We start from the raw sequence: 25375 nt of genomic DNA, 5'->3' as shown, positions 1-25375 counted from the left end.
ACTAGTCCCATACTCTGCATGGTCATAACACTGTGAACACTAGCTGTCGGTCATGTACACACACTTGCAGTAAATGATTACAGATAACTGGCAGTTGTTCTGGTTACACCCTACCTTCCTTATCGAGACAGGCCTGACTTGTTTGGGGACACCTGGACGCTCTCTCTAACGTTGTGTCACTTTCTGTAGACAACAGACACAGCAACACCTCATTATGGATTTGCGAATAATTCTGCTTGTCGTGTTCAGTAAGTTGGATTTAAGCTCAATAGATGGGTTACAGACCATGTTAGACATTTAAAGAATGTTCGCAGCATTTCCGTGATGTGCAATGCGTAAGTGATGTATTAACTCACCTTTACTAACCTTTCAATGACAACACAATACAACACAAATATTGACATACTTGTGTTGTCTACTATTGAGGTATCAAGGCTATATTGTCTACTATTGTGATATAAAGGCTATATTGTCTACTATTGTGGTATAAAGGATTCATTGTCTACTATTTTGGTATAAATGCTGCATTGTCTACTAGTGTGGTATAAAGGCTTCATTGTCTACTATTGTGGTATAAATGCTATATTGTCTGCTAGTGTGGTATAAAGGCTATATTGTCTACTATTGTGGTATAAAGGCTATATTGTCTACTATTGTGGTATAAGGCTATATTGTCTACTATTGTGGTATAAAGGCTATATTATCTACTATTGTGGTATAAAGGCTTCATTGTATACTATTATGACATAAAGGCCTCATTGTCTACTATTGTGGTATAAAGGCTATATTGTCTACTATTGTGGTATAAAGGATTCATTGTCTACTATTTTGGAATAAAGGCTGCATTGTCTACTAGTGTGGTATAAAGGCTTCATTGTCTACTATTGTGGTATCAATGCTATATTGTCTGCTAGTGTGGTATAAAGGCTATATTGTCTACTATTGAGGTATAAAGGCCTCATTGTCTACTATTGTGGTATCAAGGCTATAATGTCTACTATTGTGGTATAAATGTTATATTGTCTACTATTGTGGTATAAAGGCTTCATTGTCTACTATTGTGGTATAAAGGCTTCATCGTCTACTATTGTGGTATAAATGCTATATTGTCTACTGTTGTGGTATAAAGGCTTCATTGTCTACTATTGTGGTATAAAGGCTTCATTGTCTACTATTGTGGTATAAAGGCTATATTGTCTACTATTGTGGTATGAAGGCTATATTGTCTACTATTGTGGTATAAAGGCTATATTGTCTACTATTGTGGTATAAAGGATTCATTGTCTACTATTGTGGTATAAATGCTGCATTGTCTGCTAGTGTGGTATAAAGGCTATATTGTCTACTATTGTGGTATAAGGCTATATTGTCTACTATTGTGGTATAAAGGCTATATTGTCTACTATTGTGGTATAAGGCTATATTGTCTACTATTGTGGTATAAAGGCTTCATTGTCTACTAGTGTGGTATAAAGGCTTCATTGTCTACTATTGTGGTATAAATGCTATATTGTCTGCTAGTGTGGTATAAAGGCTATATTGTCTACTATTGTGGTATAAAGGCTTCATTGTCTACTATTGTGGTATAAAGGCTATATTGTCTACTATTGTGGTATAAATGTTATATTGTCTACTATTGTGGTATAAAGGCTTCATTGTCTACTATTGTGGTATAAATGCTATATTGTCTACTATTGTGGTATAAAGGCTATATTGTCTACTGTTGTGGTATAAAGGCTACATTGTCTACTATTGTGGTATAAAGGCTATATTGTCTACTATTGTGGTATAAAGGCTATATTGTCTACTATTGTGGTATAAAGGCTATATTGTCTACTATTGTGGTATAAAGGCTATATTGTCTACTATTGTGGTATAAAGGCTATATTGTCTACTATTGGGGTATAAAGGCTACATTGTCTACTATTGTGGTATACAGGTTATATTGTCTACTATTGTGGTATAAAGGCTACATTGTCTACTATTGTGGTATAAAGGCTACATTGTCTACTATTGTGGTATAAAGGTTATAGTGTCTACTATTGTGGTATAAAGGCTACATTGTCTACTATTGTGGTATAAAGGCTACATTGTGAACTATTGTGGTATAAAGGCTACATTGTCTACTGTTGGGGTATAAAGGCTACATTGTCTACTATTGTGGTATAAAGGCTATATTGTCTACTATTTATCATTGTCGAACAGAAGTAAAGCAGCGACAAAATCCCCACCACGAGGTGTCTACACTAAGACCACAGTGTTTATGAATCACCCCTAAGTAATGATGAGAGCAGGTAAAAACATATGGTACAAGTCAAAAAGAAAATTACATGGGACATCATTTTTGCCACTGTCAATGAAGTCTTAGTGAGGCCTTGAATATCGTAACCCTGGGCAAGAGCAGAATGACTCTCCTTGAAAAGCTGGTAAAAGATTTTTCACGATTGTACCTCACTTGTTGTGAAACCTTAACACCAAAGGCTGGAGCTGTTTGTGTATTGCTCCACGTGAAGGGAGGTTGACTGTTGGAAAGCTGAAATCATCCCTTTTGTCATGCAGCTTTGCTTTATAGTGTATAAAATGTTTTCGTCACGATATGGCTGAGATATTGCCGATGTGACGTTAAGTAATAACCCACTCACTCACTCATGCAGCATTGAAGAGTTTCTTGTCACCCTGAATCTGTAGGCTTAGATCTGAATAGGAAACACATGAGGCGGTCCAACAGGTGGTCTATATTTCAAGCTCTGGAGGTTACATCAGTGGAAGGGACTTGACTGCATGTTTGATTGCTATTGCACAATATTGGATTAACCTTAGTTTCCTGGCCACGTTGGCTTGTTTTACCCCTGCCATGTGCACACAGAAACAGATACGGTAGGAGGGAGCAAGGCTGGGGCTAATGTCTCACTGCTACATCGTACACATTTGTTACATAGGAGAAAAACAAACATTTTACATTATCTTGTTTTGCCTCTGCCGTGTGCACACAGAAACAGATACGGTAGGAGGGAGCAAGGCTGGGGCTAATGTCTCACTGTTTCTCTGTACACATTTGTTACATAGGAGAAAAACAAACATTTTACATTATCTTGTTTTACCTCTGCCATGTGCACACAGAAACAGATACGGTAGGAGGGAGCAAGGCTGGGGCTAATGTCTCACTGCTACACTGTACACAGTTGTTATATAGGAGAAAAACGAACATTTTACATTATCTTGTTTTACCCCTGCCATGTGCACACAGAAACAGATACGGTAGGAGGGAGCAAGGCTGGGGCTAATGTCTCACTGCTACACTGTACACAGTTGTTATATAGGAGAAAAACAAACATTTTACATTATCTTGTTTTACCTCTGCCATGTGCACACAGAAACAGATACGGTAGGAGGGAGCAAGGCTGGGGCTAATGTCTCACTGCTACATCGTACACAGTTGTTATATAGGAGAAAAACGAACATTTTACATTATCTTGTTTTACCCCTGCCATGTGCACACAGAAACAGATACGGTAGGAGGGACCCAGACTGGGGCTAATGTCTCATTGCTACACTGTACACAGTTGTTATATAGGAGGAAAACAAACATTTTACATTATCTAGTTTTACCTCTGTCATGTGCACACAGAAACAGATACGGCAGAAGGGAGCAAGGCTGGGGCTAATGTCTCACTGCTACACTGTACACAGTTGTTATATAGGAGGAAAACAAACATTTTACATTATCTCTATGTACATCTGATACTATTAGATACTATCGACATCCAAATGCATGGTGTTATGTTCCATCTAAGGTCTGACAATGGCGTGGGGGGAGCCTGTTGCCATGACACACGTGTCCAACTGTCCGACATATGAGGTGTGTCCTCTCCACCCACAGGCCAGGTGCTTGTAAGTATAGCAATCGCTCTCACATCTCTTTAAACACATTGAAAACAAATCTTTACATGTTGTGTGTTGACAAGGCCGACATTATGTTTTGAGTTTTCTGTTTTACACCTCATTGTGTCAAGCTAGGGAGACATATATCTGGTGTCGTGGTGGTGTGTGGTCTTTGTGCATAGAGTCCAGGTTACATATCAGTTGAAGTTAAGCAACGTTGGTTCTTGGATGGGAGAACGAGTTTGGCAGCTTGACTCCTAAACGTTTCTAGGACTTCAGTCCTGCCCCACAGTAAGGCATATGTGACACAGGTGGTCTCACCCTAGGCAACTGAGTTTGTTCAGAATTGCCGCTGTCCACAAGCAGTGAGTGGGTACTCGGTGGATAAGTCATATGACTGCTAACCTTTTAGAGCCACACTGACAGTCTGGGCCCACACTGTAATAAAACGTGCATAGATACAGGCGTTTTATAAATAGCCAATAACGGGAAAAACGTTACTGGTGCGTAACTTAAAATTGAATAAGATAAACGTTATTTGAAAAAATTATAAAGTAAACCATTATTAAACATATAGCAAAGAACTTTGCATGCAATTTGATGCCGTGTATCACACATGGCACGTCTGCTTGTGCACAGTGAAGCTGTTGACACCTGAAGTTCACACACTGGATATTGAAAATTGAAGAATAGATTTTGCTCCATTATTATGTTTTACAGATTAAAGATAGTATGCTGCAGAGAGGGCACAGTCAGGCTGGTAAGGCTCATCATCAGCTCAGCGCCCTCGCCCCCTCTACACGCAGCCCAGACAGCGAATGGGACTTCTCCCAGGAAACGCTGCCTAGTCGAACCCACCAAGAACTTTCCGGAGAATATGAAGGCTCCCCAAAAATGCAGCCTTCTGCATTACCCAGAGTGTCAGAAGGGCTGTACTCCCGGTGGAGAACCCGGGCACTCTCCTGATCTGCGCCAAGAGATCAGAAGGTACCAAACCAAGGGCACCAAGAACAATGGGGAGCCTGGCGACAGTGTACATGGGATGCAAGCGAGACATTTCAAAGGCGAACTCCGCATATTTATCATGCTTTTCCTGAATCTTGCCAATCACATTGCTGTCAAAAGGGACAGAAAATTCAATGATATAAATAAATTCATTGGCTTTATCAAAAAGGACAAGATCAGGTTTGTTGGCTGGAATTCTTCTGAGGCTGTATATGGGACTATTCCACTGAAGTTTGAAAGCGTCATTTTTCATGACGCCCTGGACATGTTCAGGGTCGTACCATGGATGGACCTCGGAGTCAAAGCCACAGGCATGTCGGAGACGGTAGTAAAAGCAACGAGCCATGCCATTATGTCGTTTAAGATATGCTGTTTGTGCCAAGGAAGGGCATCCACTGACAAGGTGTTGGACAGTCTCTGTGAATTCATTGCAAAGTCGACATTTCATATTGATATTTTCTTTAAAAGTCACATTTAGGCGATTGCGAGTGGGAAGTGACTGGTCCTGAGCAGCAAAAAAGGAAGCCCTCAGTTTCACATTTAAGACCAGCCGACTTCATCCAGGCGAAGGGGTCGGTGGGATTGCTATTCTGTTCAACACACTGCATGTACACACGATGCAATGGCTTCTCAGAAAGCTTCTCCACAAAAGACCGACTCTGGGCAGACTTGGTAAAGGACTTCACCTGGTTTACTCCCATCACTGTACCGTCCAGCAGTACATCGCCATCAACAAAATCAACCTCAAATCTCAGATTCTGTCAAACAACCTTGGCACGCTTAAAATAGCTGTGGAATTCCTTGCTTTCATCATGAATCTTCACATGCATCACTAGAGGATCATCTGATAAAGATATGTGCAAAAGTACACAATAAAATTATTTCATGAAGAGCCTCCACATTAATCAAACACCGACCTCCAGAATTGATTGGCATGTATAAACGGTTAAGAGAAGAACGAGGGTGGTGGGCTCTGTTATCAGACATGATCCTTCTGGTCAGACGGTCAAGACTCTGTATGTCTTGTTTTGTCCAATCAACTACTCCAAAGGAATATGAAAGGACTGGCACAGAAAAAGTATTGGTGGCTTTGACCTTGTTTCGAGCATTTAGCTCTGAGCTCCAGATTTTCTTTAAACGTGATTTGCACTTGTAAGTGTAAGTTTGTCTTGAATCTGGGCATTCTGGAGCTTGTCTCGAACTTGCATTCCAGGATAGGTGTAGGCCTGATCTTCCACAAGATGCTCAATAACTCCTCCCCCTTGTAACCTGACCGATCCACTATTAACTGCCTTGCCACGTTTCAAATGAAGAGTATTACATTTGTCGAGTCCAAATGTCATGCCAATATCATTAGAAAAGGACTCGACAATGAGAACTTATTCCTTTAAAGTGGTATCTCCTTTGACAAGGAGCTCGATGTCATCCATGTAAAGGAGACGAGTAAGCGGTGTTGGGGATCTGTGCTGAAGAGGTCGTCGTGACGTCATGTCAGCAAGGCAACCACATTCGGCTGACGCATCTAAGGCATCGATTCCAGACTGCCAGTTTGACTGCTCAATAATTCCTGGCTTACGCCCAATCTGTTCCACGATTTTACGAAACCGACTGAGAGTGCACAACATTCGGCCCCGACGGCCTGCAATACATCCAATTTTGCTCCAACGTCACCGATAGGCACAACTTGCCTGGTGTCGACAGCATCTTCGGTACAAGGAAACAAGATAAGTGCTGTTTTGTTCACTGAAGAGTCGAGACTTGATCTGGACAGCTCAGATGGCAGAGCAAGGGTGTACAGACGACGAGGTGATCGGTATGCTGACGCGTGCGTTGCTCAAAGTCGCCAGTGGCGATAGCGTTATGGTATGGGGAAGGGTCACATCTTATGATCGAATACAACTTGTCATTGTCAATGGTAAGCTGGCAGGTGTGCCATACAGGGATATTGTCCGTCGCTCGTGTTGTGATCAGGTACTCTCCTGGCCATCTGTTACCAGTCCCCTATCGACGTTTATGTCAAGCCCAGAATCAGCCATTGTCGTCAGATGAATTGAGACAAGTGTTGGTTCAGACATGGAACAGCATTTCCCAAGCTTTCTTCAATCACTTAGTGTCTTAGCTGTTAAGCCTGCATGAACGCCAATGGTGACACACACCATACTGAATTTGTGAACTGACTTTTGACACAAAATCTCTCCAATGGCATGTCATGATGCCTGGTGGCAAATCATACGGATTCGATATTATCCTGTCAGCAGTTAAACAGTGATTAAGGAAAACACTATAATTCATGTTACCATCTTTTGGCATTAAAAATGGCATAACATCAAATAATGCACAGTTACTTTATTCCAGTACCAGTATATATAGTTTAGTTCAGTTTGATACCTTAATGTGTCTAGCAAATGCAGGCAGTATATCTGCCCATTCTACCCATTCTATTTGATACCATATTGTGTTAACAGCAATGACTGCTGGACATCACGTGGTCTACAAGAGTGTGGTTTCCATTTCTATGACGACCAGGACAGGAGAGTTATCTGCTGGTTTCAATAGTGTAAGGCGAAGGTGAAGATCGACTGAAGAAACGCGCCTCTTGAAATAAAGCTGTCATGAGAAAATTGTATCTGTCATGATCCCCACAGGATGACGTCGTATCTTATCAAGTTTCCGTGTCACCCCTCCCAGGAGGGTGACAACTGGAACAAATTATTACCCACTGCCACGTTAACCGCCAAACTCTCCGCCGAGAAGCTGTGTCGCTAACAATCATATGACGTCATAATATGACGCATGCAGTGCCGGGATTCGAAGACTGTTCGATTAGCTGTTTTTTTCGTTCACTATGTACACATTTATCTTACCAGTTTTCACTGCTTTATTTAAACTATTCTATACATCGTTTGCACACTCAATTTAATCATAATTGAACATTTTATAGCACTTTTAAGCTTGTCAGAATATGTTTCACTGATTTTAAAAATCCAGTCGGGCCATTTTGTTTAAACGTCACATAGTCGGTAGCGATATTTTAAATAAAGTAAAATGATATTTTGTACAGTAAACATGTCGGTAAGATAAATACGTTGTATGCTTCTCCCCTCGGGTAATACAGTCTGATAAATGCCTCTTTGTAGCATATTATCCCTCGCCTACAGGCTCGGGTGACACTCCTACAAAGAGGCGAACATCAGACCGTATTACCCTCGAGAGAAGCATACAACTTATAATGTCTCAACAGAATCACAGGAATCTAGGATGGTAAACTGTTGTCCCTTGAACATATATTAAACAGTCCGCTAAGTAGATCACATTACATGCATCCAGCACATTGCAGAGCTAAGTAAGGATGTTACGACCTGGAAGGATATAATATTATTAGTGTTATTACTGAGAAAATAGGTAGCGGAAAAATGAGAGCCCAGAACCAGTTGGAGATGTTCCACAAAGGGAGACTACTCGTGCTGGTCTAATGACACGTGTGCAGCCATTGTCTCAAGCCCTCTAAGGTCAAGCCTGCTACTGAAACTGAAGAGGACACAGTGGTGAAATTATGTGAATTGATAGATGTAAAGTCGCTGACGAGCTCCAGGTATGAGAAAATGCGTAAGCATGTTCTGTCCTACCTGGAACACCAGCCACAGTTTATATAATCATGTTTGTGTTTGTCCGTGAACTAACGCCTCTCAGAGTGGGTTACGCCAGTGCGTGATGTTTTCATTGGTGAAATTAACAACCTAAAAATGAGGAAACAGAATTAGATAAACCCATTCTTTCAGAGCCAGCTGTAATCCAAAGTCTGGCTGCCCTGCACGATAGATTTGCATCATTCGATGATACAGTGGGCATTTGTAAACAAACATGGTGAACACAGGTATGCCTACATATCTATCTTTAGAGGTTCAGGACAGTTTGCCAAAATTGAAAGCAAATGTCATTTTGAAGTTTACCTAGAAAGCTGTCTGTGAAATGCTGGACTTCGCGTCAGAAGTTGTTTTTTTTCAACATTCAAGGCCTCAGTGAAGCTTTCAAAAAGTTTTATGTTAGACAAATTTAATGCATCCCAAGTTTGACTTTTACATACGTTCCCGAATTATTTCAAGTGAACAAATGACTGGACTTAGCATATGTTTATGACGGGTGCCACCGGTGGGGCAGGATACGCTCACCTTTTCGCGAACACCTGGTATCACCACTATTGCATAGTGATTTATTAACTCATGATTTGTCATCGTATCACATGGTGACAATCACTGGATTGTCTGGTCTGGACTCGGTTTGTTTACAAACAACATCATACAGCTGTAATGCTGCTGAAACAAATATCTGCTCCAAATATCTGCCGGTGTAGGCCCTGGTTAGAATGTGCCTTCGGTAACCCATGCTTGTCGAACGGTCAGGCTCGCTGACTTGGTTGACACATGCCATCGGTTCCCAATTGCGCAGATTGATGCTCATGCTGTTGATCACTGGATTGTCTGGTCCAGACTCGATTATTTACAGACCGCCGCCATATAGCTGGAATATTGCTGAGTGCGGCGTAAAACTAAAACTCACTCACTCACTCACTCCTGATATAGTCACAACTGTACAATCGACACTTTTAGAAACGTGGAAGGAGTTTTGCCGCTTCTGTTTATAGTAGTACTTTGCCGTACAACTATGTCTTGTAAACAATCATGTCTCACACAATCCAGTGATGGACAGGCAACCCACTGATGGACCAGCCAGTCCAGTGATTGACAGGCAACCCACTGATGGACCAGCCAATCCAGTGATGCACCAGCCAGTCCAGAGATGGACCACACAATCCCATGATGGACCACACAATCCCGTAATGGACAGGCAACCCACTGATGTACCAGCCAATCCAGTGATGGACCACACAATCCAGTGATGGACCACACAGTCCCGTGATGGACAGGCAACCCACTGATGGACCAGCCAATCCAGTGATGGACCAGCCAGTACACAGATGGACCACACAATCCCGTGATGGACCACACAATCCCGTGATAGACCACACAGTTCCGTGATGGACAGGCAACCCACTGATGGACCAGCCAATCCAGTGATGCACCAGCCAGTCCAGAGATGGGCCACACAATCCAATGATGGACCTCACAATCCAGTGATGGACCACGCAATCCAGTGATGGACCACACAATCCTGTAATGGACCACACAATCCCACAATACAACGCAGTTCTTATTTTGTTGAAACTAATTCTAATTCTGAAGTTCGCCAGCTGTTTGCCAGTTCCCTTTTTTTGCTGACAAGTAACGTGAAGTAACTATAGATGTAGATGAAACAGTATGAAATTTTCATGTGACCCCGTGTCCGGACGCACTGACCTTATGGGAGGAGGACATGACGTGTCACTTTTACAATAAAATCTAGGACCAGGCTGGGTCATCGTGACATAAAACATGACAACACGGTGACAATGGGACAATAGGCTAGAGGAGGGAGGGTAATGGGGGTGGGGTACTTCTGGTCAAGTGTTTTGTTAATTTCAACAGTCTTCCCAAACTATGCTGCATAGCTTTCAGTGACAAGTCATGTCATTGTCTATTGTCGATTTTCGGTTGCAGTGTAGAGAATCTTCCTGTTTATTATTGCTGTTTCAGTTCCCGGGAAACCTGTGTGACTATCTGAGGGTAAACATCACTTGAACACGTCTCTCCCACATGTGACACATATATTATGCCCTTGCTTTATCAACTTCAACTGTAAACTGAAATATTCTTCTCGTCACATTAAATGGCACATTGAATGCTAGCACCTTATATACTGGAACATTAAATACTAGCAATTTAAATACTGGCACAGTACAGACTGGGACATTAAATACTGGCACTTTAAATACTGTCACAGTAAATACTGTCACATTAAATACTGGCACGTTAAATACTGACACATTAAATACTGGCACGTTACATGCTAGCACCTTAAATACTAGCACATTAGATACTAGCACTTTAAATACTGTCACATTAATTACCGGCACATTAAATGCTAGCACCTTAAATACTGGCAAATTAAATGCTAGCACTTTAAATACTGGCACATTTAATGCTAGCACATTAAATAATGGCACATTAAAAACTGGTACAGTAAATACTGGCACATTAAATAATGGCACATTAAATGCTAGCACATTAAATACTGGCACATTAAATACTGGCACAGTAAATACTGGCACATTAAATACTGGCACATTAAATACTGGCACATTAAATACCGGCACATTCAATGCTAGCACCTGAAAGACTGGCAAATTAAATGCTAGCACTTTAAATAATGGCACATTAAAGGTAACATGCAACCAAAAAATCAAACATAATTAAAACACAATTATCACTTCTTCATGACATATAATATGCATTGCTGATTATGAAAAAAACAAATAAACAAAATTATAAGCGTATAATCGCAAATCAAAAGTGCAATATTTTGTACTTGGGTTTACCTCCCTCGAAACGAAGCAGCCGGGATACCGAACCCAGTCAGAGCTTGTGGGTGTGCACTCAAGTGTAACGGCTGGTTCATTTGCAGATGCCGCCCTCACAGCTCATTGTGTGTGTATATATAGAGATGTTGGGTTTTGTAAATACATGCTCATTTTGTGTATAACATTTTGCAATCAACAGACATCAGAACATGTCATGTGTTCAAGTATCACACCTGCCTGTCTGTGTAATTACATAATATGACAGAGACCGAACTCGGCCATAAATCAATGCATTTTGTTTATGGTGTATAGCCTGATTGGTGTTAAGTTCAAATTGCATGTGGTCAGTGATCGCAGTTGTGTATTGAATATTGTCATTAGCAGACAGGCAGGCAGACACACAGGTGTCAATAAAACAAGATATTGAGTTTTGTCTGTGACAGCGACATATCTATATCACAGTTAGAAATTCTGTCAACGCTAAATAATGACATTGCTTTTAAGTATCAAACTGAAAAAGTGACTCGGTAAGAAGAACGTGCGGTGAAATAGACAAATGAAATTATATAAACAGTTTATTTACTGTCATAACATATAAAAAGCTCGCGCCTGTGAGATATGTACAAAACATTATGAAAATAGCTCACACCAAAGCTTCACCGAGTATTCACCAGACAGCCCGCTTCCAAGTTGCGCGAACCTATTTCACTGCGCACATGCTATGAGCGCAGCCCGGCTGTTGAAACCCGTTTTCCCCAGAAATTTTCGGGGGAAAATTAGTGAATCGTTTGAACTCCGATTTCGCGCGGTTTCTTCATCGCGTTATTTTTCCACTTTATAAGTTGAAGTTGCATTTTTGATGATTTGTTTCGGTCCGTCCATACCGAAAGGTATCAGAATCTGCAAAGTTGTGTTTTACGTTGCATGTGACCTTTAAATAATGGCACATTAATTGCTAGCACATTAAATAATGGCACCTTAAATACTGGCAGTAGATACTGGCACATTTCAATACTGGCACATATATATTGGCACATTAAATACTGGCACAATAAAGGTTGGCACATTAAATACTGGCACATTAATTAATGGCAAATTAAATACTGGCACATTAAATACTGGCACAGTAGATACCGGCATATTAATTACCGACACATTAATTACCGGCACATTAATTACCGACACATTAAATACTGGCACATTAAATGCTAACACTTTGCATACTGGCACATTAAATACTGGTATTTGTAATACCATCACAGTATTTAGCATCTGACTATGTTTTCTTTCCGTTAGCTTTACAGCCTTGGGGCACCACGGAAGTAATTCAACTGCCTTCTGGAAAACATCCCCGAAATTGGATGGCCATGGGTGTTTGAACATTTGCCACATGTGTCATAATACAATTATATTGGTGTAGTGGACAGTGTTCCCTTACACAAACAGGGATCTTAGTGGAAACCGTCTTACGGGAAGCGGTCAATGTAGTGTTCCCTTACACAAACAGGGATCTTAGTGGAAACCGTCTTACGGGAAGCGGTCTATGTAGTGTTCCCTTACACAAACAAGGATCTTAGTGGAAACCGTCTTACGGGAAGCAGTCTATCTAGTTACACAAGCTAGGATTGTGACAGACATATTGAGAAGTATGAGTGAGTATGGTCTTACGCCGCTTTTAGCAATATTCCAGCAATATCATTGCGGGGAACACCAGAAATAGGCTTCACATATTGTACCTATGTAGGGAATCGAACGCGGGTCTTCAGCCTGACGAGTGAACGCTTTAACCACTACGCTATCCCATCACCCTCACACAACTTTACTGTGAGGGTCTTTCAAACAGTTAGATTACAACAAAAAAATCCAGCAAATCATAACTATTATTATAAGATACTTATATGGCGCACATATCCACGTAACTAGTACATGCTCAAGGCGCTCGTATTGTTTCCCTTGAGCACTGGATGTCAATATCAACGGCACATCTTATTATCAGTCTCAACTCCCCGGGGATCATACAACTCTTGCAGGCACTAGGTGCACCGAGTTTTACGTCTTTCTCATCCTTACGAGGTACCCATTCACAGCTGGTTGGACTGGGACACATAGTCACAGTACTTTGTCCAAGTTCACTGCACATTTCTGTACCCGCAACTAGGTGTTTGCACGTATACATGTGGCCGCCATCTGGTCATATACCAACGGATTATATGTACCAACAAAAATCATGTAATTACTGACGCAGGCCTTCTCCTTATTCCAGAAGGGTTAACATGAAGGAGTATATCACGAGTTCCCTAAAACAATCCGTGATCTCAGTTCAAACAGTCGGATAACAAACAGTATATATCTAGAATTCCCTTAAACAATCTGTGATCTCAGTCCAAACAGTTAGATAACAAACTGTATATATCTAGAGTTTCCTTAAACAATCTGTGATCCTAGTTCAAACAGTCGCATAGAAAACAGTATCTATCTAGACTACCCTTAAACAATCTGTGATCTCGGTCCAAACGGTTAGATAACAAACTGTATATATCTATGTGATCTAAGTTCGAACAGTAATATAACAAACTGTATATATCTAGAGTTCCCTTAAACAATGCGTGATCTATGTTCAAACAGTTAGATAACAAACAGTATATATCTATGTGATCTAAGTTTAAACAGTTAGATAACAAACGGTATATATCTAGAGTTCCCTTAAACAATGCGTGATCTATGTTCAAACAGTTAGATAACAAACAGTATATACATATGTGATCTAAGTTCAAACAGTTAGATAACAAACAGTATATATCTAGAGTTCCCTTAAACAATGCGTGATCTATGTTCAAACAGTTAGATAACAAACAGTGTATATCTAGAGTTCCCTTAAACAATCTGTGATCTCAGTCCAAACAGTTAGATAACAAACTGTATATATCTAGAGTTCTCTTAAACAATGCGTGATCTATGTTCAAACAGTTAGATAACATACAGTATATACAATGCGTGATCTAAGTTCAAACAGTTAGATAACAAACTGTATATATCTAGAGTTCTCTTAAACAATGCGTGATCTATGTTCAAACAGTTAGATAACTAACTGTATATATCTAAAGTTATCTTGAACAATCTGTGATCTAAGTTCAAACAGTTAGATAACAAACTGTATATATCTAGAGTTCCCTTAAACAATATGTGATCTATGTTCAAACAGTGAGTCTAAGATAACAAACAGTATATATCTAGAGTTCCCTTAAACAATATGTGATCTATGTTCAAACAGTTAGATAACAAACAGTATATCTTGAGTTCCCTTAAACAATATGTGATCTATGTTCAAACAGTTAGATAACAAACTGTATATCTAGAGTTCCCTTAAACAATATGTGATCTATGTTCAAACAGTTAGATAACAAACTGTATATCTAGAGTTCCCTTAAACAATATGTGATCTATGTTCAAACAGTTAGATAACAAACAGTATATCTAGAGTTCAAACAATATGTATATATCTAGAATTCCCTTAACGGAGAATCCCTTAACGAGAGAATACGAGCGAATTGCAATAATTTGGTGGGTGAAAGATAAAGAAACATATTCCCAATTTTTCAATTAAAAATTATGTATAATTATGTTTTAATCGCGAAAACAGTTTCTGTAAATCTCAGCTTCGGCCATTATGCATATTTCGCCGGAACCCACGTAACCTTTTGGCTCGTGACGTCAAATGTGCCTGGAGTCCGCCATATTGCCAAAGACCAAGCGCTACAGTATTACAAATCGTGTTGTTTCTGTCGTTTTTCGTCGCGATATGGCTGAAATATTGCCGATGTGACGTTAAATAGTAACTCACTCACTCACTCACTCTGTCGTTTTTGTAAATGGTACGGTGGTGTATTCTGTTGCCTGGGGATGCACGGAATCATCTCACAATGGAAAGCCACCATTTCTTCCGTTTTCCAAGCAAAGTGACAGACTTGGGCAGGAGAAATGGTCCGATCATTCCCAGTCGGAGGCATATGAAAAAGACAAGCACACATGGGGCATACAAATCCCAAAGCTAGGCTGAAGAAAGAAGAACTACCCACGAGTTTCATTTAACAATCGGTGATCTAAGTTCAAACAGTTAGATAACAAACAGTATATCTAGGGATGTCTCACTCAGGCTGTCACAGTGATACCGGGAAGAAGGAAAACGAAAACTGTCAAAACCAGCTTCATTGCCTTCAGTCAAGACTGGACTGTTGTTCTGGCTTGGCCGGCCTTGAATTCGTCGACTCCAAGTATCCGTCATTGGTAGGTCATTGTCTTTATTCGCCTGATTTCGATTCAACGTTTGATTGTACATCAGTGGTAGGTGCATGTATCTTTTGTTTTGACTTGACACACTTATACTTGGATATTACATTTGAAGTCTAACTGAACAATGGATCACTGATCTTACCCGACGTCTACATCGACGGCACATCGTAGGTCATCGTTGCTGATCTGCGGTACAAGGTTTCAAAGTTCATATAAGTCAGATCCTTGATGTGTCTTGCCTTGATTGTTTCAAATGTATTCATCAAAGGTAAGCTTTATACTAGTAACTGAAACGCTTCAATACCATATCCTTCCAGCCGAAGGGACAAGGCAAGGCCCTGAATCGTTGTCTATGCAATAAAGTGAGTAAGTGAGTTTAGTTTTACGCCGCACTCAGCAATATTCCAGCTATATGGCGGCGGTCTGTAAATAATCGAGTCTGGACCAGACAATTCAGTGATCAACAACATGAGCATCGATCTACGCAATTGGGATACGATGACGTGTGTCAACCAAGTCAGCGAACCTGACCACCCGATCCCGTTTGTCGCCTGTTAGGACAAGCATGGGTTACTGAAGATCAATTCTAACCCGGATCTTCAAGGGTAGACAAGCATGGGTTACTGAAGATCAACTCTAACCCGGATCTTCACGGGTAGACAAGCAAGGGTTACCGAATATCAATTCTAACCCAGACATTCACGGGTAGACAAGCATGGGTTACTGAAGATCAATTCTAACCCTGATCTTCACGGGTAGACAAGCGTGGGTTACTGAAGATCAATTCTAACCCAGACCTTCACGGGTAGACAAGCATAGGTTACTGAATATCAATTCTAATCCGGATCTTCACGGATAGACAAGCATGAGTTACTGAAGATCAATTCTAACCCGGATCTTCACGGGTGTATACAATAAAGAAGAAGGTGACATCCATAATCCCCCGTATCGGTAATGTGGGGAATATTCTGTTGAGTCTATAAGAACTAGAAGTTACAAGTTATTCTGTTGAGTCTATAAGAACTAGAAGTTACAAGTTATTCTGTTGAGTCTATAAGAACTAGAAGTTACAAGTTATTCTGTTGAGTCTATAAGAACTAGAAGTTACAAGTTATTCTGTTGAGTCTATAAGAACTAGAAGTTACAAGTTATTCTGTTGAGTCTATAAGAACTAGAAGTTACAAGTTATTCTGTTGAGTCTATAAGAACTAGAAGTTACAAGTTATTCTGTTGAGTCTATAAGAACTAGAAGTTACAAGTTATTCTGTTGAGTCTATAAGAACTAGAAGTTACAAGTTATTCTGTTGAGTCTATAAGAACTAGAAGTTACAAGTTATTCTGTTGAGTCTATAAGAACTAGAAGTTACAAGTTATTCTGTTGAGTCTATAAGAACTAGAAGTTACAAGTTATTCTGTTGAGTCTATAAGAACTAGAAGTTACAAGTTATTCTGTTGAGTCTATAAGAACTAGAAGTTACAAGTTATTCTGTTGAGTCTATAAGAACTAGAAGTTACAAGTTATTCTGTTGAGTCTATAAGAACTAGAAGTTACAAGTTATTCTGTTGAGTCTATAAGAACTAGAAGTTACAAGTTATTCTGTTGAGTCTATAAGAACTTACAAGTTATTCTGTTGAGTCTATAAGAACTAGAAGTTACAAGTTATTCTGTTGAGTCTATAAGAACTAGAAGTTACAAGTTATTCTGTTGAGTCTATAAGAAGAAGTACAGAAGTTATTATTCTTGTTGAGTCTTATAAGTCTATAAGAACTAGAAGTTACAAGTTATTCTGTTGAGTCTATAAGAACTAGAAGTTACAAGTTATTCTGTTGAGTCTATAAGAACTAGAAGTTACAAGTTATTCTGTTGAGTTTATAAGAACTAGAAGTTACAAGTTATTCTGTTGAGTCTATAAGAACTAGAAGTTACAAGTTATTCTGTTGAGTTACATAAGAACTAGAAGTTACAAGTTATTCTGTTGAGTCTATGAGAACTAGAAGTTACAAGTTATTCTGTTGAGTCTATAAGAACTAGAAGTTACAAGTTATTCTGTTGAGTCTATAAGAACTAGAAGTTACAATTCTGTTATTCTGTTGAGTCTATAAGAACTAGAAGTTACAAGTTATTCTGTTGAGTCTATAAGAACTAGAAGTTACAAGAATTCTGTTGAGTCTATAGAAGTTACAAGTTATTCTGTTGAGTCTATAAGAACTAGAAGTTACAAGTTATTCTGTTGAGTCTATAAGAACTAGAAGTTACAAGTTATTCTGTTGAGTCTATAAGAACTAGAAGTTACAAAGTTATTCTGTTGAGTCTATAAGAACTAGAAGTTACAAGTTATTCTGTTGAGTCTATAAGAACTAGAAGTTACAAGTTATTCTGTTGAGTCTATAAGAACTAGAAGTTACAAGTTATTCTGTTGAGTCTATAAGAACTAGAAGTTACAAGTTATTCTGTTGAGTCTATAAGAACTAGAAGTTACAAGTTATTCTGTTGAGTCTATAAGAACTAGAAGTTACAGTTATTCTGTTGATCTCTGTTGAGTCTATAAGAACTAGAAGTTGAGTCTATAAGAACTAGAAGTTACAAGTTATTCTGTTGAGTCTATAAGAACTAGAAGTTACAAGTTATTCTGTTGAGTCTATAAGAACTAGAAGTTACAAGTTATTCTGTTGAGTCTATAAGAACTAGAAGTTACAAGTTATTCTGTTGAGTCTATAAGAACCATACTACGTTATGTTTGCTCATGTTCTCCTTGCGGTAATCACCACTTTATGTTTACAGATCCGATATGTTTGTGTTGAGAGTCATCTGTCTGCTGTGTACAGGTCTATCTGTTCAAGGTATGCACACTTATGTTTTGGCCTGACGGTCACGTTTTCCTGCAGCTCATGGCGGTTGCAGGGTTGTTTAGATGTTAGGGTGTTTTCCTACAAGGGTACATCCTCGATTATTTTCAGGGTAAACGCTACGATCAATCTGGCTGGCTTTTTATCCAATTAGATGTCTACGCTGGGAAGTTGAGCGTACCAATCACAACTCACTTTCGCTTCTAAAATTATCTAACCCTTTAAACTTGGCAACGCAATTGATGCAGAAGTACTCTGAAAGAGGAAGGAGGAGTTCTTGCTGGCAGATATTTTTTCAGACCTGTCAATTTGTGTGTAGACCTGTCAATTTGTGTGTATGTTTTTAGAGCCCTTAAAACTTTACCGAGACAAACCTTCGCCCTGCTGCGACCATTAATGGGTACAACAAGGACTGGTCTGCTCAGTTTGTTGACACTGCGCAAGCTCGCTTAAGTTTAGTAACGGATTCTTATCTGTTTGGCTACTTTGAGAATGTTAAGTCAGCAAACTTTCGGACCGCTATCTTTGTTGACACTCGTTGGTTTAACGGATAAATTATCGGGCCGAGCCATAGATGCATCCAGGGTATTTGTGGAGATTTATCGGAACATATACCCTGGAGATTATCGAGGATGACAAGGGTACAGGATGACCGAAGTCCATTTCTGGCCGTCCATTTCTGGAATACTTCTCACTGCGGCGTAAAACAAAACCCACTTCATCTCTCGTACTCCAGGGTGTTTCTCGAGCATCGTTTAAGTCGACGGGTCAGGTTCCAAGACACATTGGGAGTGACTTGATTGTGTTTTTAACCATCTGAGGATATTGCTCCTCAGGCAATCCTCAACACGTGAAAGTTCAAACATTTTGTTACATCTTCCTTGACCTCTCATACAGAAGCGTTCCAAACAAAAAAGCCAAAGGCCAAACCTTATGCCACTCTTCTCTAAAGAATGGGTACGATTCTATCATATAACAATTATATTTCAGCTGCCTCATGATAATATTTTGTTAGTTCATGTCAAGGATAATGCCATATTTTACCAAGTACGTCAGTAGTCCAAGACAATTTGTCCAAAATGAAAGCAAATGTCATTTGAAGTTTATTGAGAAACCATTATATGAACTGGGGGTCTTCCACATTGACAACATCCATGTACAATTTTTGGGTGAAACACATGGGTACCAACGGGTACCAATTGTGTTCCCGTCTTAGCGGATTGCTTCTTTGTGCATATGAATCCGAATTTCTGCCAGGATTGGCATAATCCAAACAAGGACATCTGGCTAAGAAGTTTACCTTAAGCTTCAGGTATCTTCGGTTGAGATATTCAAAAACATGTAGGCATTTCGATGGCTACAAATTGTGGGTATGTTTCTTTGTGCTTATAATTTCGACACAGAAGGAGGTAATTTGGCGAAAAAGATTTATTAAAACTTCTGGTTTATCGATGATCTGATATCGTTCAATAACTGTTAAATAGCCAATTCCATTTCACTGTTTCACCAAACTTTTCTTGAAATTAAGGAGACAACAAGTATTTCATTGATCACCACATGCTCATTTCATTGAAATAACTTTCCACAAGTGTGTATGCTGACACAAGAGATAACTTCAACTTTCAACAGCCAGCTGGCTCTTTATGACGAGCAATATCCCAACAGCTCCAGCATTTGGTGTCTAGGTTTTACAACTTTGGAGGTACAATTGAGCATGGTGTTTCGAGGGACATTTAACAGAAAGACACACAGTCGAGTTTTACCGAGTTTGCTAATTTCAAGGCCTGAGCGCATTTCATTTGAATATGATAGACTTGAAAAGGAAATTGTCATACATGACGCACCATTGACAAACTAATGATGTCAGTGACAGTTCCTGTTTTGTCTTGTTCCCTTCTGTGACCGGTGTCCCCGTGTGTGTCCGGTGTCCCTGGGTCGGGCAGGATACGCCCACCTTCTGTGACCGGTGTCCCTGGGTCGGGCAGGACACCCACCTTCTGTGACCGGTGTCCCTAGGTTGGGAAGGACGCGCCCACCTTCTGTGACCGGTGTCCCCGGGTGGGGCAGGACACGCCCACCTTCTGTGACCGGTGTCCCCAGGTGGGGCAGGACACGCCCACCTTCTGTGTCCGGTGTCCCCGTGTGTGGCAGGACGCCCCACCTTCTGTGTCCGATGTCCGGGTCGGGCAGGACACGCCCACCTTCTGTGACCGGTGTACCCGGGTGGGGCAGGACACGCCCACCTTCTGTGACCGGTGTCCCCGGGTGGGGCAGGATACGCCCACCTTCTGTGACCGGTGTCCCCAGGTGGGGCAGGATACGCCCACCTTCTGTGACCGGTGACCCCGGGTGTGAAGGTGGGCAGGATACGCCCACCTTCTGTAACTGGTCCGTGACCACCCCACCTTCTGTGACCTCCCGGTGTCATCACTGTTTGAGACTAAATCATAAACACGTGCTCATGATACAGTCTGAATGGCACAGTCAATTCCGCTGTAGCAGATGTAGCGTCTTGTAGCTGTGGGAAAGGCAATCTCACATTTATTTATTTTACTTTGATATTTCCAGCTGGTGACTGCACAGACAGCCAGCACTGCTCCGACTGCGACAGGTACACCGGACACTGTGATACGGAGTGTAGTGACGGGTATTTTGGTCTGCAGTGCAAGTCGATCTGCAGCAAGAACTGCCGACACGGTAAGTGCCACCTCTCCACCACCGGCAACGACGACTGTACCGACGGCTGCGTCCTAGGATACCAGGGCAACAGCTGCAACATACCATGTGACAGTCCAGGAGGTAGCTGTACAGCATGTCCAGGTGGCTGTGATGGAGGATATTGTCAGGTGGGGTCATCCTGTGTGTCTGGATGTGTAGACTCCTACTACGGGACTGGCTGTAAGTCGTGTTCCAGTCGATGTAAGTCCTGCAACAGGATGACAGGAACCTGTGCCGAATGCCACACACTAACCTTCGGCCCGGACTGTGAGTATTCCTGCGCCAACTGTGTGGGTTCCTGCAAGTTTGGATGTCTTCAAGGGTGCGTCCACGGATATTACGGTTATGTGTGTGACGCGAACTGTAGTGCCAACTGTCGCCTCATCCCCAACACAACCCGCGACTCTAGGGGAGATGGGACGTCTACACGACCTGAGTGTCATCAGAGAAACGGTGTATGCGTCCATGGATGTGTCGACGGCTGGTACGGTACTCAGTGTTCCTACCAGTGCAACACCAACTGCCTCAACGGCAGATGCAGCCCTGCTGGCGACTGTGTCGACGGATGTAAAGATGGCTGGTACGGTCCGGAGTGCTCCTCACCTTGTAACACCAACTGCCTGAACGGCAGATGCAGCTCTACTGGCGATTGTGTGGACGGCTGTGTGACTGGGTATATGGGAGGAGATTGTACAGCATGTATGACGGGGTTCTATGGGGAGTCCTGCAACCAGACGTGTAATGTATGTCGCGATGGTCTGTGTGATCGGATGTCTGGGTTCTGCATTAGCGGCTGCAACACCACCGCTCTCGACTGTGAGCCCGCCTGCAGGAACAACTGCTCCATAGCTGACTGCCTCACAGGATCCTGCCACCAAGGTAAAACATTCATAAGTTGTATGTTCCCCAGGGAGCTGAGATCCACATCCACGCATACCCAAATCCCCGCGTCCCCGTGTCCTATGCCAAGTTGGGTACAAGATGACCCTAGAGTTTAATTGCAACAAACTTAAGTACACACTTAAACATATATGCAAGACAGTAGACCTGATCATGAGATCATGTTTACTTTGACAGGCCATGACAGCAGCTACTCCACCATCATAATGGCAGCGGCACCAACAGCATCCGTCGTCCTCGTCGTCTTCATCCTGCTTGCAGTCTGTCTCTGTTACAATCGTAGTTCTAGAACAACCAGGTATGTATGTGCAGTCATCACGGGGTCCCCATTGTGTGCCTCATGACAACTAAACCTGTGAAGATCCGGGTTAAACTTGATCTTCAGCAACTCATGCTTGTCGCACGAGGCGACTAACAAGATCGGGTGCTCAGGCTCGCTGACTTGGTTGGCACATGTCATCATTTCTCCGTTGCGTAGATCGATGCTAATGCTGTTGATCACTGGATTGTCTAGTACAGACTGGATTATTTACAGACCGCCGCCATAGAGCTGGAATATTGCTGGGTGCGGCGTTAAACAACAAACCAACCAAACCAATCAGGACGAATAAAGCTCATTGTTTATGATTTGAAATTAAACTGAGTACTCATTAGATCTACCAGCTCTATTTCTGTCATATATATACTTTAACTGTTCCCCTAGTTTATAAACGAAAGATTCGATTTTAGTATAGGAAATTACAGGCTGCAATGATTAAACCATTTGTGTCAAAAGTATTGCCAAGCTGTTTAAGAGAGCAGCCTGACAGGTGTGCCTAGTGGGCTAAGGTGCGTCCATTACGTACATTTTAACCCGGAAGTTCAGTACGATATTTACGGAGAAACAAATCAGAGTATAGCAGATGAACGTTTAACCTAGTATATTCAGCTCTGAAGACGTGGTCCGGTAGAGAAGTATGTCCAGATAGGTCAGGTTCTAGACGTGGTCCGGTATAGAAGTATGACCAGATAGGTCAGGTTCTAGACGTGGTCCCATAATAGAGAGCTATGTCCCAGAGAAGGTCCAGATAGGTTTCTAGACGTGGTCCGGCAGAGAAGTATGTCCAGATAGGTCAGGTTCTAGACGTGGTCCGGTATAGAAGTATGTCCAGATAGGTCAGGTTCTAGACGTGGTCCGGTAGAGAAGCATGTCCAGATAGGTCAGGTTCTAGACGTGGTCCGGTAGAGAAGCATGTCCAGATAGGTCAGGTTCTAGACGTGGTCCGGCAGAGAAGCATGTCCAGATAGGTCAGGTTCTAGTTTTAGTAAATCCCACTGTTTACCTCTCTATTAAGTCTGGGTACAGTGGTACAGTAACGTACAGTATATGTGTTACAGTAACGTACAGTATATGTGTTACAGTATCAATGAAGTTGACCCCGGACCAGCGTTGATGGACTACTGTGAGGTCACTGATGAAGACGTTGACAGAGCTCGGGCAGCGAGGAAGCAGGAAGAAGTAGAGATGCCGTGTCCAATGCTGGTGTTGGCCGACTATTTCCACGACGTAGCCGGGGACGTTGATGACGACACATACAGCACACTGTTACCTGGCGTTGACGATCAGAAAACTGAAGTGAACTATGTTTCACCGATAGGGGACTGAGGACTGAGTAGATAGATGTATCTATAAACAACAGGCTGGTCACTGGTTGGAGTATACGATCACCACGGCTTGATTGGGGAAACAGTCGTAACAGTGGCGGTTCTGGAGATATGATGATCTGCCTACTTGTACCTCCAGGTCCTACCCACAAATACCACTAAAGCAGTTTAGAGTATACAACTTTATCTTACCTCACACATAAATGTCGTTTTCTGATTGACTGAGCGCTCTTCTATTATTTTCAACGTATTTGCATACCAGTAAAAAGTTTCTGTTACCCGCTGGGAATGCCGAACTGTGGTAATTCATTTGGTACTTCGTGTTAGTAATACTTTATCTCGTTTATTGTACGGAAATTACCGATGTTATTCTTGTCGCCTTTTAGATTTCTATGTCATCGGGTATTGGCTAATTGCCTAACTCTAGCATTCCTTATTATACCATGATCAGTTCAAAATTAACATTGAGGTGTTGGGTAAGATGAATACGTTGTTTTAGATAGACATACATACAGACAGACAGACATCAGGATGAATGACGGGAAGTGACACATCACGTGACATGTAGTTGCTCAAACGAGTCTATAATTAGCACATGAGTCGTCTCAACTTTCATAGAAAAACCATCTCCTTCTTGTACTCTGCTTATCGGAAAAATTAACTGTGCGGGTTAAAATTCTCACATGTCTAATTGTAACTTTCGCCGTATATAGAGTATCGTTATAAATAAACAAGTTAGATAGGTGGAGTTAGATAGCACCCCCTCTACTGGAAGATGTTGCCCCCTGTCCTATTTATGTTCGTATAAATAAACACGTTAGATAGGTGCACTTAGATAGCAACCCCTGTAATGGAAGATATTGTCCGCTGTCCTATGTCTGTTCGTTATAAATAAACAAGTTAGATAGGTGCACTAAGATGGCACCCCCTGTACTGGAAGATGTTGTCCCCTGTCCTATGTATGTTCGTTATAAATAAACAAGTTAGATAGGTGCACTTAGACGGCACCCCCTGTACGGGAAGATATTGTCCCCTGTCCTATGCATGTTCGTTATAAATAAACAGGTTAGATAGGTGGACTTAGATAGCACCCCCTGTACTGGAAGATATTGTCTCCTGTCCTATGTATGTTCGTTATAAATAAACACGTTAGATAGGTGCACTTAGATGGCACCCCCTGTACTGGAAGATATTGTGTCCTGTCCTATGTATGTTCGGTATAAATAAACAAGTTAGATAGGTGGACTTAGATAGCACCCCCTCTACTGGAAGATATTGTGTCCTGTCCTATGTATGTTCGGTATAAATAAACACGTTAGATAGGTGGACTTAGACGGCACCCCCTGTACTGGAAGATATTGTCCCCTGTCCTATGTATGTTCGTTATAAATAAACGAGTTAGATAGGTGGACGTAGACGGAACCCCCTGTACTGAAAGATGTCCCCTGCCCTATGTATGTTCGTTATAAATAAACAAGTTAGATAGGTGGACTTAGATGGCACCCCCTCTACTGGAAGATATTGTGTCCTGTCCTATGTATGTTCGGTATAAATAAACAAGTTAGATAGGTGGACTTAGATAGCACCCCCTGTACTGGAAGATATTGTCCCCTGTCCTATGTATGTTCGTTATAA

The 25375-nt window shown here is 41.3% G+C and overlaps 1 protein-coding gene and 1 long non-coding RNA gene across 2 annotated transcripts; both read left to right on the top strand.

Moving 5' to 3' along the window:
- Positions 1-96: 96 nt before the first annotated feature.
- LOC124276379 lies at positions 97-7508 on the top strand. The gene is made up of 3 exons (XR_006898532.1): positions 97-248; positions 3795-3891; positions 7353-7508. It is a non-coding gene; the product is annotated as an uncharacterized LOC124276379 (long non-coding RNA).
- Positions 7509-15539: 8031 nt separating this feature from the next.
- Positions 15540-23961, top strand: LOC124276378 (multiple epidermal growth factor-like domains protein 6). Its single transcript, XM_046712024.1, has 5 exons — positions 15540-15625; positions 18414-18472; positions 21047-22075; positions 22274-22394; positions 23498-23961. Exons 2-5 carry the CDS (start codon positions 18421-18423, stop codon positions 23739-23741), a joined length of 1446 nt encoding a protein of 481 aa, XP_046567980.1. The 5' UTR covers positions 15540-15625; positions 18414-18420; the 3' UTR covers positions 23742-23961.
- Positions 23962-25375: the final 1414 nt, after the last annotated feature.

This window comes from Haliotis rubra, unplaced genomic scaffold, assembly GCF_003918875.1.
Source record: "Haliotis rubra isolate DU_JTF1 unplaced genomic scaffold, ASM391887v1 Scf2084, whole genome shotgun sequence".
NCBI lineage: Eukaryota > Metazoa > Mollusca > Gastropoda > Lepetellida > Haliotidae > Haliotis > Haliotis rubra.
The sequence above is the reverse complement of the archived record's forward strand: the minus strand, read 5'-3'. Positions and strand labels throughout refer to the sequence as shown.

Excerpts from the sequence above, each read along its gene's own strand:
- LOC124276378 (XM_046712024.1), top strand. The coding sequence starts at position 18,421 with ATGTTTGTGTTGAGAGTCATCTGTCTGCTGTGTACAGGTCTATCTGTT. Across the intron at positions 22,076-22,273 it reads CACAGGATCCTGCCACCAAG|GCCATGACAGCAGCTACTCC; the intron begins GTAAAACATTCA and ends TTACTTTGACAG. Across the intron at positions 22,395-23,497 it reads CGTAGTTCTAGAACAACCAG|TATCAATGAAGTTGACCCCG; the intron begins GTATGTATGTGC and ends TATGTGTTACAG.